General features: G+C 35.1%; 1 protein-coding gene across 7 annotated transcripts in view; it reads right to left on the bottom strand.

The window, feature by feature from the left end:
* Positions 1-16,568, bottom strand: part of PNPLA8 (patatin like domain 8, phospholipase A2) — a 50,407-nt gene extending 33,839 nt beyond the window's left edge. Inside the window, exons 1-3 of one of the 7 annotated variants that reach the window (XM_074268302.1) lie at positions 16,408-16,568; positions 1,313-2,018; positions 1,019-1,168 (exon numbers count right to left, since the gene is read on the bottom strand). In XM_074268302.1, the coding sequence (XP_074124403.1) occupies positions 1,019-1,168; positions 1,313-1,720 (558 nt within the window). In that variant the 5' untranslated portion in view covers positions 1,721-2,018; positions 16,408-16,568. Of the gene's footprint in view, positions 1-1,018; positions 1,169-1,312; positions 2,496-7,684; positions 8,533-16,407 lie in introns of those variants that run through there. The other 6 variants (XM_074268301.1, XM_074268298.1, XM_074268304.1 and 3 more) reach the window with 6 other exon arrangements.
* Positions 16,569-16,981: the final 413 nt, after the last annotated feature.

Here is a 16,981-nt window from a genome sequence, read left to right as displayed (position 1 = left end):
AAATATAAAATAAATAATTGGCAGTAGGAGAAAAGTATAGTAATATCAACAAATTCAGCAAACATTTATTAATGCTTATTACATTTATAATCCTTTTTAGTATTTTGTGTCACATATAATTTTATATTTCATAGTACAACTTATATAATGAACATTTATTCATGCTGATAGCACTTAGTAAAGCCGATTATCTGATGAATATACTTCTAAATAAGAACAGGAATTCAAAATACTAGATTCATAATACAAACAATGGATTTTTTATTGGGGAAAAAATTGACAGCACATCTATTTGACTAATAATTTAATACTTCTTCCCACTTGCTATGGAGCAATGATCAAAGAATGCAATTTGTGAAGGAGGAAATGTAAATCATCACTAATCACACGAAAAGATAATCAAACTTCTTTACACCCATGAGAAGAAAATCTTTTTTAAAAATTAAAAATATAGTTCTGATAGGGCTGTAGGAAGACAGGCACTCTTAAGACAGTGTTTGCAGACCACTCAAAATATTTTGACTCAGTTATTTCATTGCTAGGTTTCTATCCTAAAAATATAATTGAAATATCTAGCTATAGAACAATATTCATAGTGCCTCTACTTGTAACAGGAAAAGAACTAGAAACAACATATTTCCAAAAAACTGATAGTTAAACAAATTGTGCTATGTTAATATAACAAGATTATGTTACTACAAAAATATAAATATGAAATAAGGAAATAAGAAAGATTTGTATAAGGGTGATGAAAAGTAAATCTGAAGAACTAGAACTGTACACACACTGAGAATAAAAGAAGAAAGGTAACTAGGCCGAAAGATGTTAAGAAAGAGCTTCCAGTTTTTATGTGTAAAGCTTACTTAGTATGAATATGGTAGGATCGATAGAAAAGCTTTGCAATTAATATTAATATCTAGTACTTTAAAGTATATAAGGAAAGCAAAGAGGGAAAAAAATCCCAAAATGCAAACTCTTCTATTTGAAAGCTTATAATTAAAAACAAAAATGGACTCACCTTGACAGCTAGTGCTTTTGCTTCAGGAAATGCTAGAAGATGAAAAGTTATTTCCTCGATCCTGGTAATACAGAGTCTGTGGTCAGTTGTTCTTCTCAATGCTTGAACTAAAGCCCGAGTTCTGTTATCTATACTCACCCTTTCAATAATCTATAAATACACAGAAAGAGAAATTAGTAACTCTGGCAAGATGAAAAAATATTCAATCTTTAAAAAAAATTCAGGAAAATGCAAACAATCCCAAATTTGACAAAAACCAAATACAATGTAAAGATAATTATAAGGAAGTCTTGCCTTCTCTCGCTGAAGGGATATGCGTCTTTTCTCTTCATCTTGTTTTTCTTTCCTGTGTGCCTCCTCAGCTGGGCTACCACCTTGAAATTCTTCCGAATGATGTTTTGAATCAGCTTTTAATTTGGGTACAAGTCCAACAATGTAACCACCCACAAGTGCTTGTACACTGTCAGTAGGTCGTGCAAGAAAGTTGGCAAAACTCTGTTTAACAGAAACTGGAAGAACACCAGATGTTCCACTGAGCTCTTCAGGGTGAGCTACTGTAGCTGAAAGAAATTGTGAATCTGTGTCCTTCTCTTTAAGTTGAACTACTTCCTTAGGAGGATTCTGTCTGATTCCAGCTTCATCCTTTGCCACTTTTACTTCTGTATCCTTTTGTACACGGTTACTTTCATTTCTTTCAGTCATATTTGTAAAGTATGAATTTATATGACTTGATAAAAAGTATAATGATTCTTCAAATTTTGTAATTATATAGTTTGTATAATAAATGTTTTGTTTATTGTCTTCTAGTCCTTTCTCTAAAACTGGATCGATTTTGGGTGGGTTTTCCAACGAGGGGTCTGAGATTTTACCTTCTGGAAAAGGGCTCTTATCTGTTTTACTGCTGGAATCATTCAGAATATTGGTGCCAGAAGCTTCTTTAACACTTTTCTGGTTTAACACATCATCTTCTGATTTTTTATTCAATATTCCTGGTTTGAATCTAGAGAAACGTGAAAACATTTCATTCTGATTGCCAAAAACAGCTTTTGAAACAGAGTCCAAGGTATTTTTAATACGGGACATATGAATGCTTACTTTTGTTAGTCCCTTGGGTGCAGAAGTGCTAAGTTTTAAAACTCCAATATGTAAATCATGGTTGCATGGATTACAATAGTGTTTACTACAAACAAATGTGTGACTTTTGGTACATTTATATCTTGTTTTGCTTGTATGAAAACTTCTTTGCTGATTGATGTAGCTTATCTTCCAATAATATTTAGGTGTATACAAGAGATATAGTTGCTTGTTTCTCTGTTTCCCACAAAAGCTTCTTGCATTACTAAGGAGATAAATATATATATCTAATGTCAAATGAATGGACATTACTTAAGAGGTTTTTATTTCCCATATGTTATGATTTTCTTTCACTTCACTCCTGAAAGCTTCATTTAAAAAACACCACAATTCATAATCTTACCTGAAATGGCAGAAAAAAAAAAAAAGTTAAAATCTTTAAAATGGGAATAATAAAAAAACACAATCTTTAAATTAAATTAAGGTAATATGTCTCTAGAAAACAAGGAATAAGGAATTTTTATTGTGGTTCATTTAGCCTTTTATTTTTAGCTTATGGGAATGAATCCACCAGTCAGTGTAACAGCTAAGAGAAACAAAAGTACTGTCAGGATTAGTAGAAGTTTCACTAGAAAGAAAAAAATTAGGGAGTTTTTCAATAGATCGGTTCTCCTAGCCCACATAATTTAATATATAAGACATTGCTTTCTCACAAAAGATAGTTTCACCCTTTATCTACACTATAAAATTTTAACCTTACATTTTTATATCTAATGCTCAACACAGGGTATTGACTAAGTAAAATACCTAGACAATGGAGGAAAAAATCTTATCTAGGCTTTTGTGTTGTTTTTCAAGAGAAGCTTATCATGTTTTTAAAATATTCAAAGAACACATATACAACTTACTGATTTAGATCTCTTCCACAATACCTTCTCCCCATGATTTGTTAGAATGTAAAAAGAGAAATAAGAAAAGGAAAGATAATTTGGTGCACAGACTGCAAAGTTTTGAGTCATTTTATGTCTCTGCCTTGAATGTAGTAATGAAAATTAGTACTTATTGAGCCTCTACTATGTGGTTTACAGTGTTGTGGGCTTTACAGAGAGCTTCTTTAGAAAATCCTATTAAGTAGATGACACTAACACACATGAAACAATTGAAAAATAATTAAATACTAAATGGTGAGCATATACTGTAGTTGTAAGGGAAGTTCAGAAAACAGATCAGTATGATCAGTACTTTAAGAGAAAGTTTCTTTAGTGTGTTGAGGCTAGATCATGAAGAATGTATGAGGTTTATATAGGCAGGATAGAGGGTATTTTGTGTGCAGTCAATCACTCAATTCTAAATCACATATAAATAGCTTTTGAACTGGAAAGGATGTGAGAGGAGTAAAGTGAGGCAATGAGAGGCTGATTCAAGGTTTACGTTGTTTCAAAGGCAAGATATGAATGCAGGTCCCCTGATTTCAGAGAATACTTTTTCCATTCCAATAATGTTGCTGTCTAGTCTACATCTCTCCATCTTATCCATAAGGATAGCACGAGAGCCTCTGCCAAATGCTTTGCTGAAAGATGAATGAATGCTGTTCATACCCGTTAACCCAGCAATTCCATACAAGGTATACATCCTAACAAAGGCTAATTCAGCACACACCAAAATACCACTTTTGTGGTAGCAAAAAGCTGGAAGCAAAATGGGTATCCATTGTTAGGAGCAAGAATGGGTGAAACATGGTGACAGGAAGAGAATAGTATTGTTTTATAAGATATGATATGAGAAATTCAGACTCCAAAGTAGGAAATACCTAGTCATTGTGTCAGCTGGTTCTATATAACAATTTTATTTGTTAAAAATGAGGAGAGATGGAGAGTCAGAATTAATATATCTGGAGAGGATATAAATTAAACAGATGTCCATTTAACAATAAAAGACATTAATGAAACTCTTTAAAATTATAAAATATAGGATGCTATGTCTACAGAAATACTCTAACTCCAAAAGCCAATTTATCCTTAAAAAAAAAAAAAAAAGAGAGAGAGAGAGAAGAGGGGGAGTCACAGGTTCATAAATTTGTAGATGGTCAGGATCTCAGAAGTAAGCTATTCTAACTCATATGTTACAAGGAAGAAGGCTGAAGATGAATGAGATTAAGTAATTTTCCCAAATTTATACAAGTAGTAAAAGGCAAAATGCAATCTGCCTCACACTATGACCTTGGGCAAGCTGCTTTACCTATTTGATACCCAATTTCTTCTATAAAAGCAGGAGTTTGGACAAAATATTTACTAAAGTCTTGCTATTCTCAGTTAATGATCCTATGATCTGAACCATCCTATGACTCCAAATGTAGGACTCTTTGTGTTAAAACATGCCATCTCTCAAGAAATTAACTCAAAATGTCAGTCAATTCTTGATGAAGCCTCACTGTCTTTAAATGATCATCGATTCCTTTCTTTCTCATTAACTATCCCTTTAATAAATTATTCTAACGGAATGAAAAAGAAAGGGTTTTTCTGAAAATAAAGAATAATTCTGAAGAAACACTTTGTGAGTGTATACAGAGAATGAAAGTGTTATGAGCTGATGATAATTCCAAGGTCTCTAGTCAAGTATTGTGAAAGAATTGTATTAGCACTATTGGAGATGATATAATTAGAAAAGGAAGTCAGTTTAAGGGATAGAAAGAAAAAAAAAATGATACTTAATTTTGGACATATTAAGATGAAAGCATCTTTCAAGCTACTAATCCAAAAGGGTATCATTAAGAATGTGCTTTGTATCAAAACTTCTTAAATTGTGAGTCGTGACTTCATATGGGGTGCCATTAACTGAATGTAGGGGTGATAAAATTATGATTTATTATCAATAAATGTTTGATTTGTACACCTATTTTGTATACCTATAAACCCATGTAAAATTTTCTCTGGCAAAAAAAAAAAAGTTTAAGAAACCCTCCTTTGATTAACATAAACTGCAATATAAATTTGGAAGAAAAAGAATTATAAGTGTCAGTACCTCATATAGTAGAGAATGAGAGATAAGAGCTAGATATGTACATTTGGGTGTCACAAAGAAGTAATGACAAAGTCCTCACCTTGCCAAGAGAATGAATATAGACACAAAGAAGGTTGAAGCACATTTGCCACCAGAAGAAGAATGCAAAGGAAGAAAGAATAAAGTTAAAGGCAAGAAAACCTAGGAAAAAATAGGTGACAAAAACAAAAGTAGGGAAATACAAGGAATGAATATTGTTTAGTCATGTCTGACTCTTCAAAATTCCCTAGGGTTTTCTTGGCAAAGATACTGGAAAGGTTTGCCATTTCTTTCTCCAGCTCATTTTACAGAGGAGAAAACTGAGGAAAACAGGTTAAGTGACTTATCCAGAGTTACACAACTAAATAAATATCTCAGGCTGCATTCGAACTCAGGAAGATGAGTCTACCCCAGGTCTACAAGTCTATCCATTGTTCTACCTAGCTGCCCTTCAAAGAATGAAATAAATAAAGTGAAATAAATGAATGGAGAGGATTTTCAATGAGGATGAAAAGGCCCTGAACAAACGAAAAAAAAAAAAGATTCCACTTAAATAAGCCATAGAATTTTACTTTGCTTCATAGCCATGATTTACATTGTGATTACTGCCAAACTGTGTTAAAAACAAGCTGAAATACAGATAAATCAGCATAAATTTTCCTCCATTTCCAAAAAAATGAACTCAAAGTGCCTGCCATGTTAGCTTTATTGCCTTTATATATGAAAGTATTTGTCATTAAGCTGTAGCAGATACTGAACACAATTCCATTTAACCTGGGCAAAGAAAAAGCAATCATCTACTTTTTAACTTGTTGCTTTATGTAACCACAAAGATATTAAAAATATTTAGGATAAATATTTTTATCCTAAAAAAAAGTTTGTTTTTATTTATTTTTTTTTTAGGATAAAAGGGTTTAGCAAAAACTTTTTTGCTAAAGATTCAAAAAGGTTTTGAAACCTTTTTGAGGTTGAGCAAAAAGGGTCAGCATAAAGAACACTTTATTTGAACACTGTATTTGAAATCAGAGAACCTGAGTTCCAAACTGACTCTGTTACTAATTTTCTGACCTTGGGCTTAACAGAGTCTCTTTGTAATCCAGAGAAGTTTACATATGTATGAAATGAAGAGGTTAGATTAAATAAGAATTTTGAGGTTCTAAATCTTATGATACTCAAGACAAAAATTACCACATATGAGTAAATACACACATGGCATGTATAAGTTGTTTTCAAAAACAAAGGACCATGTGATTCAAAAAGTTGTAAATCAAGTGTCATGAAAAATAAAGATTTTATTATCTTGGTTCCTCATACATATCTATCTATCTATCTCTCTCTCTCTCTCTCTCTCTCTCTATATATATATATATATATATATATATATTTTTCCCCCCCCTGAGGCTGGGGTTAAGTGACTTGCCCAGGGTCACATAGCTAGGACGTGTTAAGTATCTGAGACCAAATTTGAACTCAGGTCCTCCTGATTTCAGGGCTAATGCTCTATCCACTGCGCCATCTAGCGCCCTCCTCATATATTTTTAAAGAATATCTAGTATAATATATTGTATTTAATTTATACTCTAACATATTTGACATGTATTGGTCAACCTGCCATGGGGGGAGCAGAAAACTTAGAACAAAAGGTTTGGCAATTGTCAATGTTGTAAAATTACCCGTGCATATATCTGGTAAATAAAAACTATTAAAATTTAAAAAAAAAAAAAAAAAAAAAAAAAAATATATATATATATATATATATATATATATATATATATATATATATATATATCTTGTATAGCAGTAATGGACAAAAATAAGAAACTTCTATATGGACTTCTCTAAATCCACATAATAACAGGTGTAGGGCTGGAAGAATCCTTGGATGCGACCTGCTCCAACCACTTTTTTTTTTTTTTAATGAGAAAACTGAAGCCCGGAGAGGGCTTGCCTCATACAGGTGACAAGTTTTAATATTTTGTTTTTATATCAAATTATCTTTCTCCTTGAATGCACCACCTAGAAAGTAACTGAAAGTAAAAGATGCCCTATTTTAAGAAGCACGAGGTTATGAGATCATGTTCTATCTGTCCCTTCTATCCTCTCTTCATTAAGTTTTGTTCTGTTCTGGTTTGCTTTTTCCTGGAAGTCACTGCTTTCTCTGGTTGAATGCCACCGTCCCATTTCGAAATTAGGTCACTTGCAGCAACAACTGTCTCTCTCGGGTCTGCCTCTCTACCCCGCCCCCACACCATGCCCTAAAAGCTCCCTACAGAATTTTATTTACATATACATAGATATGTATATATAAAATCTCGATACAAAGATCTATAGAGATGCTTATAGATCTTTGTGTTGATGTTTATATATATACATATATATATGTATATACATATATATGTGCGCACACACACTATATATACATACATATACATATACATACACATATATATATACACACACAGAGGGTGTCAAAATTTTTGCTTAAAACTGCAAACACATCACAGAAAATGCTACGACTAGCACAATCTACCCAAAAAAGCAAGAAGAACTTACTGGAAAAATGGCTGGGAGTTGAGGAGAAGTTAGGGAGGGTCTTTGGGGACGGAACTCTCTCGACACACACAACGCGAGAAATGTATATGCCATCAGATTAAAGGGCCCAACCCCAGACCCGGACAGCACGGACTGGAGAAGAGCGAAAACTTGACCCCAGTGAACACTTCCAGTCCACTTAGAGCTCCGAGAAGGAAGAGGGTTCAAGGGAGGGAGGGAGGGAAGTGGGTGGAGCTAGCGAAACTTAAATACGGCACACGGGGTGGGCGGGTAAGGAAAGGGGAGGGGGCCTCCGGACCACTCCAAATTTTCAGGGGGCCCAGAGATCTTTTGGGATCCGCAGGGTCGGAAGCGCTATGACTAAAGCCTCAGAGCCGGTGAATAAATAGTTCTTGAGAAGCCAAGGAAGGGGACGGCAGTCGCAGGGCGGGATGGCTGGGCCTACTTACCCGGCTGCAGGCCTGAGGCAGCCCAGCTTCTATCTCACCCTCCACCCGTCAGAGACTGGTGACGTCAGTCCAACCCCAGGCCTGCCCCCAAACGTACCACCCAGATCAGCTGAGTAACAAACACAAACGAGCCGCCCAAACCTGAGCCACAGCGAACGCTCGTCGCCCCGCCCCCGCAAGCCCCTAAGGAAGTAAAAGCGGCAGTCGCGCGGCTCAGCCAATCAGCGGGCCCTTAGCGTGAGACTGGCCTTTCGCCTTCTGCTGTGCACTTCCTTCCCAGGCCTCTCTGGAACCCTCTGCCAGCCGCGGGGGCGTAGTGCGCCGGGCGCGCGGTGGTTGGGGAGTCGTGTCTCCCTGCCGGCTGACGCGCGTGAACATGCAAAAGAATGCCCTGAAACTGCCTCTGTGCTTGGGCGTCCGCCCTCCTCCGCTGAGCCTGTCCCTGGCAGCGGCGGCCCCGTCCCCTGGGGCCCGTCCCGGTTTTCAAGGGCAGAGCCCGACCTTTTCTGTGTTGTAATTTGTGCCAGGGGCCCAGGTTCCCATAACTGGAACCGGGCGCGTACCAGCCCCTTTATTTTATATGTGAGGCACAAGGAGATCGGCATTACGGGCCATACAGATTTTTTTAAAAATAGTTTTTATTTACCAGATATATGCACGGGTAATTTTACAGCATTGACAATTTCCAAACCTTTTGTTCTAATTTTTCCCCTCCCCCCCAGATGGCAGGCCGACCAATACATGTTAAAATATGTTAGTGTATAAATTAAATATGTATCCATGTCCAAATAGTTGTTTTGCTGAACAAAAAGAATCGGACTTTGAAATAGCATACAAATTTTAATATATAAAAATAAAAAGCAGTGCACTCTGTGTAAGAGGCAAAGGAACAGACTGTGGGGAGTAAACGTTTCTTATAAAAATCTGGCTCTGAAGGAAATCAGTAAGAAATTGACACAAATGTATAAAAAATATAATCCTGGATCGCTCTGCTTCCTTCACCTTGATCCAACTAAAATTCCATCTTCATTCCCAGCTCCTCTTAATTCTACTACCTTCCCTACATTAATTGGACATTATTTATCCTGTATATTGCTTGCTTTGTATAGATTTGTTTACATGTTCTCCCCCATTAGATTACAGTTTAATGACTGTAAACTTCAAGAGAGCAAGGCTGGCACATTAGATCGTTAATAAATGAGGATTGATTAATGAGAGATTTTTTTCTTAGGGAGTTGTTCAATAGCTTCTTCAATTTTTTATTCTAAAATGGAACTATTTAATTTGTTTTGAATTTTTGTTAAGTATTCATTTCACTTAGATTATCAGATTTACTGACATACAGTTGGGCAAAATAGCTCCTAATTATTGCTCTAATTTCCTCTTCAATGGTGGAAAGTTTTGATATAATAGTTTGATTTTTTTCTTTCCTTTTTCTAATTAAATTAACTAAAGTTTTATCTATTTTGTTGGGGTTTTTTTTTCCATAAAACCACCTCTTAGTTTTATTAGGTCAGTAGTTTTCTTTTAATTTTATTAATCTCTCTTTTTATCTTGAAAATTTCAAATTTGATATTTAATTAGGGATTTTTCATTTGTTTTTTTTTAAATAATTTTTTTAGCCTCAAGCCCAATTCATTGATCTTCTGTTTCTCTATTTTATGCAAGTAAGCATCTAACTTCTCCTAAGAACAGCTTTGGGATAAGTTTTGGGATATTGTCTCATCATTCTCTTGAATGAAATTATCAATTGTGTCTATGATTTGTTGTTTTACCCACTCATTCTTTAGGATTAGATTACTTAGTTTCCAATTAATATTTTGTCTATTTTTCCCTAGTCTTTTTTTTTATTGTATCATGGTCTGAAAAAAGATGCATTTATTATTTCTGCCTTTCTGCATTTGATTTTAAATTTCATAAGGAAGAAATAAAATTCACCTATTTCATTGAATACCCATGTTTTCCCCTGAAAGATAATGTTTAATTTTACTAGATAATTGATTCTTGGATGCAGTCTAAATTCCTTTGCTGTCTAGAATATCATATTCCAGGCACTTCAATCCTTTAAAATGGAAGCTACTAGGTCCTGGGTAATCCTGATTAAGGCTCCTCAATATTTGAATTGTTTCTTTCTGAGTGTTTGTAATATTTTTTCCTTGATTTGGTAATTCTGAAATTTAACTATGATATTCCTTGGTGTTTTCCTTTGAGGTCTCTTTTTTCAAAAGGTATTTTAACCTCTGGTTCTAGGACATTAGGGCTGTTTTCCTTGATGATTTCCTGAAAGATGTTGTCTAGGCTTTTTTTTTTTTTTTTTTTTTTCATTATGATATTCAGGGAGTCCAGTAATTCTTAGATTGTTTCTCCTGGATCTATTTTCCAGGTCAATTGTTTTTGCAATGAGCTGTTTTATATCTTCTTTTCTTTTCTTCCTTCCTTCCTTCCTTCCTTCCTTCCTTCCTTCCTTCCTTCCTTCCTTTCTTTCTTTTTCTTTCTTTCTTTCTTTCTTTCTTTCTTTCTTTCTTTCTTTCTTTCTTTCTTTCTTTCTTTCTTTCTTTCTTTCTTTCTTTCTTTCTTTCTTTCTTTCTTTCTTTCTTTCTTTCTTTCTACTGATTCTTGAAGTTTCATTGAATCATTCACTTCCATTTATTAAATTCTAATTTTTAGTGAATTATTTTCTTCAGTTAGCTTTTTTATTTTCCTTTTCATTTGGCCAATTGAACTTTTAAATGAATTGTTTTGTTCATTGAATTTTTTTTCCATTTCGCAAATGCTGTTTTTTTAAGGAGTTGGTTTCTTTTTCCATTTCATCAAATCTATTTTTCATTAGATTTTTTTTTTTTTGCTGAGGCAGTTGGGTTTAAGTGACTTGCTCAGACTCACACAGCTCATCAAATCTATTTTTAAGGAATTTTCTTCAGATAATGTCTGAGTTTCCTTTTCTAAACTCTACTGCAAAGTTCTCATTTCCTTTCCTTTCCCCATTTTTCTTCTCTCTTTTAAGATCCTTTTTGAATTCTTCCAAGAGCCTTGTGAGATAGAGACCAACTTATCACTCTTTGGAGCTTCATTGGAAAATGTTTTGTTTTTAGTGTCCGCAGGATTTGAGGTCTGTTCTTCCCAGTCTCCATAATAGCTATCTCAAGTCAGAGCTCTCTACTTTTTCTCTCATTTTTAAAGGTTGCTCTTAGGGCAAACGGGAGATTGACTCAAGCTTCCTCTATAGATGATAGCCACTTTACACTTCCTTGGAGTCAGTGCTGCTGACTTCCTTCATGTATTGGATGGGTGTTGCCACGTTGTGCTTTATTCTGGTGTTCAGGGGCTCATTATTTGCCTTCTGTAGTTATATTGGATCTCTGTTGATCCACTAGTTTCTGAGCCAGGATAGAATAGCCAATGCTGCTCTATTTTGGCTAAGAGGTTCCCTATCGATTTCCCTACTATGCAGAAGCCATTCTGCTCTGGGTCCCTGGGCTCAGCCACTTCACCCACTGCCCAATTGAAACAGACCTTTTCTGAAGTTCTTCCAAAATATCTTCTGCTGAAAATTTATTTCATTCCAAATATTTGTGGGTTCTGTTATTCCAAAACCCATTCAGAGGCTTGTTCTGAGGGAAGCCAGGAAGAGGTCAAAAAAAGACCAGTCTACTCTTTGCCATCTTGACTCCGTCCCCTCCCCCTTGTTTAATTCAATAAGCTGATCTCAAGGAAGAAAAAATTAAGTTATCATTACTAAATGATCTATAAACAAACTATTCTTAGAGAAGAAATAATCCAGATGTCTCTTCTATGAAAAGCCAGTCTCCTAAATTCTCTGAACTACAGTTATCCTGGATTTTGAAATAAATATTTAACATACTTTAGTAGGACCAACCATCAATTGATACAGTGCACTTAAAAAAATACACAAAGGCAGAAAAAATAAAAATAGCATCAAAATTTTTAAGAAAAATTAGAAGTAAATTTAAAATGAAATTGTGTTAATCAACACATCTAGTCCTTACGGGCTTAACATACGGGGTGTTCTAAAAGTCTTAGTATTAAATTATTAATTTTAACTTATTAAAGCTTAAAAATGCAGACTTTGGGGACTTTATAAACTTGCATACAAGAAAGCAAATTAGGGCTCTTTGAAATGCATGGGGTGTGTATTGGGGGGTGGGGAAAAGGATGCAAGGGAAAGCAGGCATTCAGTGGTAGTATAACTGGGTCTTTTTTCTAAGACTGAATTATTTAAGTATTCTTAGTTTACATTTTTATAAACATTTAATTTAGATCGTCAGCATATAATTGGGCAAAAATAGCTCATAACTGTTTTGATTTCTTCATAGGTGGTAAATTTTTCCCTTTTCCCTTTTGATATTTGATATTTGATAATTTGGCTTTCTTTTTTCCTTTTTTTTTTACCCAAATTTATCTGTTTTGTTGGTTCTAGCCTGATATTTGTGAGAAATGATTCCAATCATTGATAAGTTTGATATTTTACACAAATTATGTAGGGAGAGTTAAATCAAATAGCTTTCTATAGTCAGTCTTTATAATGACCTCAAACTTTAATGTAATGTTCACTGCTTATTTACCAGTTATGAAGTTCACTTGTGCAATCACAAGAATGCTGACACAGATATCTCCACCTTGTTTTACTCAAATTCCATGTCCATCCCCAGTATGGGTGGGATGCCTTGATTCTTTGGAAAGTCCCCCAATTTATTTTTGTACCTCTGGAAAACTCTCTCTTGTCCAATGTGAGCAGGTAACCATCTTATGATCATATTATGACCACTTAGTCAGGGAAGATGTCCTGTGCTCACTCAAACTGTAACTCCTTTGTTAATATATCATTTTTGGCCCTCAAAAGCAAGGTCAATCAGCTAGTGAGATTCTGCATTTTACCATGCCTCTTACATATCTACATGTCAAACCTTAGGAAAAACAAGAACCTACCCAGAAACATTGAGTATAATCTTACAAGAGGAAAAAAATCAATATTTAATGAAATAAAGGATTTTCAAACATTTTTAATAATACCAGAGCTGAATATAAAATCTGATATTCAAACATAAGATTCAAAATAAGCATAAACATAAATATGAGTAAAGAGTCATAAATGACTTCACAAGATTAAACCATTTATATTCCTATATGGGAAGTTGATATATGTGACTCCTAAGAACTTTATCATTAAGGCAATTAAAAGGAGTCTGCTAAGACAAAAGGAATGGGTATGAATCTACTCTGTTGGGATGGCCTCAAAAGAATAATGAACGGGGGAGGAAAGGGATGCACTGGGAAAAGGGGAAAAGGGAAAGGAAGAATAAGGGAAAATATTTCACATAAAATAATCCTGAAAGGAAAAATTTATACAATGGAGGGGGAAATGGACAGTAGTGAAATCAGAATCTCACTCTGATCTGAATTTGTTCAGAGAAGGAATACATACAAGCATATACATGGTAAGGTATAGAAATTCATCCTGACTAGAAATTAGCAGGGGGAAAGAGTTACCAGAAAGGGTGGGAGATAAAGGATAGATTCTTCTCTCCATTCCCCTCCAAACAACTTTAAAATAATTCCTCAAGTCAAATTTTGGAGCAGCAGGGTTAACAAAAGGTCAGAGTAAAGCATTGTTCTAGTCTGAGACAACTTAGAAAATCAGCAGAAGAGGTTGGTGAGGGCCTGCCCAGATAGCAGCACCAGCACCACCCAGCAGCAGCAGGCTTTGAAGGTGACAATGAGAGCAGTTATTACCTTCAGGGGATAAAAGAAGTGTACAAGGAAAAGCTTTTATAGTGGAGGGGAATGAGAAGAGTATGGTAGAGAAAGCTTGAACCTCATTCTCATCTGAAGTGCTTCAAGGAGGAAAGAATATACTCTAGCCCAAATGAGAAGTAGGAGGTCAAGGGAATGGGGGAGGAGAGTATGAGGCAATGACAGAAGATAGGGCAGATTTAGGGAGGTAGTGATCAGAAGCAAAATAGACTTTTCAGGAGAAACAGGGTAAAAGAGAAGGATAATCAGGAAAAAAAAAAGGATCTTAATCATGATGAACTTACCCATAAAACAGAAGCAGAGAGCAGAATGAATTTGAAAGCAGAATACATTATATGTTGCTTACAAAAGACACACTTGAAACAGATAGAATTGCCTAGAAAAATATTACCCATGTGCTTAAATTCCAAGAAAGGAGGTAATCCTTATCTGTGGCAAGACACAAGAAAAATTGGCAAATTCATCTAGAATGCAAAAGACAAAAGGATAATGGAAAAAATCTAGAACAGAAAGAAAAACCATTAAATCAGTAAAAAGTAAGAAAAGTAACTTTCTTTCTTTCCCAGAAGGATTGTGGCAATGCCCCAGGTAATCCCATGAACTTGGGGAAAATATGTTTTTTTCCTGCTATGTGCAAGGAAAACCCAGACAAAAATAGTTTCTTCAAAGTGCAATTATGAATAAGAATTAGCTATTACTAAAGAAACAAGTTGGGCTACTTCTGAGAGTTAAGTGCCCCAGGCAAGCAGGTGAGAGATTTTTGTCAGGACTACTTTAATAAGGACTTTAATAAGACAGGAGGTATCTGTTGGCAAATATTTAATAACTAACTCTCTGGAAGAAAAAGCAATATACCCATGACACACTTTTATATTTAATCTGTATTATTAACCTTTTCTATATCAGTTTCTTTAATCTAGAGAGCCAACAAAACAATAAATCAAGCCTTAATTTATAGCTTTTGCTAAATTCTGAAGTGAACATTCTCACACTGAATATTTAACAAGAGCAACTATTAGAATTGCTCAAGCATACTCCTGGGATCAGGCTAGTTTCAAGTGCTATAAAAATATAGGGAAAGAAATTTTTGCAATCTCCACCTTCAAAAAGGAGCACACTTCTGAAATGTACATCTCAGGTCAGCCATATTTTCCATATATCCAACTCTAAACAATAATAATCAACATCTTGAAATACCTTCAGATTATGAAGCCTTAAACAGCCTTCTTTATGAGTTCCACAAATTCATTGACAGATTTTTTTTTCCTTTTGCTATTAATGATGACTTTAGAAAGACAGGAATATAGGCAATTTGAGATAGTAGTGAGCTGATAAAATGATTATTTCTGATACTGCTTTGCATGTATAATTTTGTAAGTTCACAACTGTCTGATAGGGGCACATAGGGTGTTCCTGGAGTCAGGAAGATAAATTTTTCTGAGTTTAAATTTGGTCTCAGATAGTTGCTAGATGTGACCCTGGAAAAATCATTTAACCTTATTTACTTCAGTTTCTTCCTCTGTAAAATGAGCTTGAGAAGGAATGGCAAACCACTCCAGTGTCTTAGAGAAAACCTTAAATGGGGTCATGAAGAATTGGACACCACTGAAAGGAATGAACAATACACTTTGCTATGTCTGGTTCTTGTAAACAGTTAGAATGCTGAAACCAAGAACTGTTAATCCATTAACATTCTGCTACTCTGCTACATCACTATTACACATAAAACATTAGGTCAGGGGTTCTTAACCTTTTTTTGTGTCTTGGACCTCTTTGGCAGTCTAGTAAAGCAGCTTGCCTTTTTCAAATATAATCCTTTTTCAAAATAATCTTTCTAAATGAATAAAACAAAATACATAGAACTACAAAGGAAAGTAATTACATTGAAATTCAGTTATCAACATATTTAAGTGAGTTCACAAATCTCAGATTAAGAATCCTTATATGAGGAGATAACATTGAATAGAGCCATCCAGGGATACAAGTTTAATGCAATATGTAATATACAGAATCAGTTAATAAGGTCTCATAAAAGTATAACATTAGAAAAACAACATGTAACAATGCAGTTATATAGCAAAGTATTATAATAACAAGAATACAACTGTTCAGTTGTATCCAACTTTTCATGACCCCATTTGGGATTTTCTTGGCAAAGATAACGGAGTGGATTGCCATTTTCTTCACCAGCTCATTTTACAGATGAGGAAACTGAGGTGAACAAAGTAACTTGCTTGGGTCATACAGTTATAGTGTCCCATTTCTGGTCTTCCAGACTCTAAGTTCAGAGCTCTATCCATTGCACCTCCGAGTTGCCATAACCTGCCACAGTACCTTACATAGTACCTTATACTGAAGTATACATATACTGCACATCTTACATGAACTTGAGAGTGAGCATTGTCAAGCTATGTAGGTAGCTATCCCATAGCATTTTAATATCAAAATATCATAAATTAGCTTTGGCACTTGACTGACTTATCCAGTAACTTCAACTCTTACCTGTTGTTGTATTTAGATACTTGATATCTGCAGACCTACTTGCTGAGAATTCCCTTCCTGGGCTGGTGGAGCAACCCAACTGGTTTTCACTCTTTCCAGTCACTATAGATGGCTTCAGTTACCTCCAGCCCAGCAGGGCAGGAGTATTAGGCAAGAAAGGTGTGTTCTTTTAGTTCAGCCTGCTTTTTTATCCTGGGTAGGTGTGGCTTTAAGGTCAGCTTATACTAGAGTGATTTCTGACCTTCCAGTGTTCCCATTCAAGTTACTTTTTAGACCTTCACAACCTGTTTTAGCTAATTTATCTGCATCTGGCTGGTAGGATCTTATCCTTGGAAACTATCCATTCTTTTTCCTAGCTCACTAGGGAATTTGACAAACTGCCTTGTGAGCAATGAAGGGCTTCTGAGCATGCCCCGTTTTAATTAGAGCCTCCCCAATCTTGTGGATGGGGGTAATCTCTTTGCTTGGATGGCTGAATCTTTAAAAATGGTCCTCTTTTTTCACTGACTTCACTGGTTGAACTGGTGAGACAGGTGAGACTTACCTTCTCTGCTTGTCTCTCTTTTACCCCTAT

Source organism: Sminthopsis crassicaudata, chromosome 5 (genome assembly GCF_048593235.1).
Source record: "Sminthopsis crassicaudata isolate SCR6 chromosome 5, ASM4859323v1, whole genome shotgun sequence".
NCBI lineage: Eukaryota > Metazoa > Chordata > Mammalia > Dasyuromorphia > Dasyuridae > Sminthopsis > Sminthopsis crassicaudata.
The sequence above is the reverse complement of the archived record's forward strand: the minus strand, read 5'-3'. Positions and strand labels throughout refer to the sequence as shown.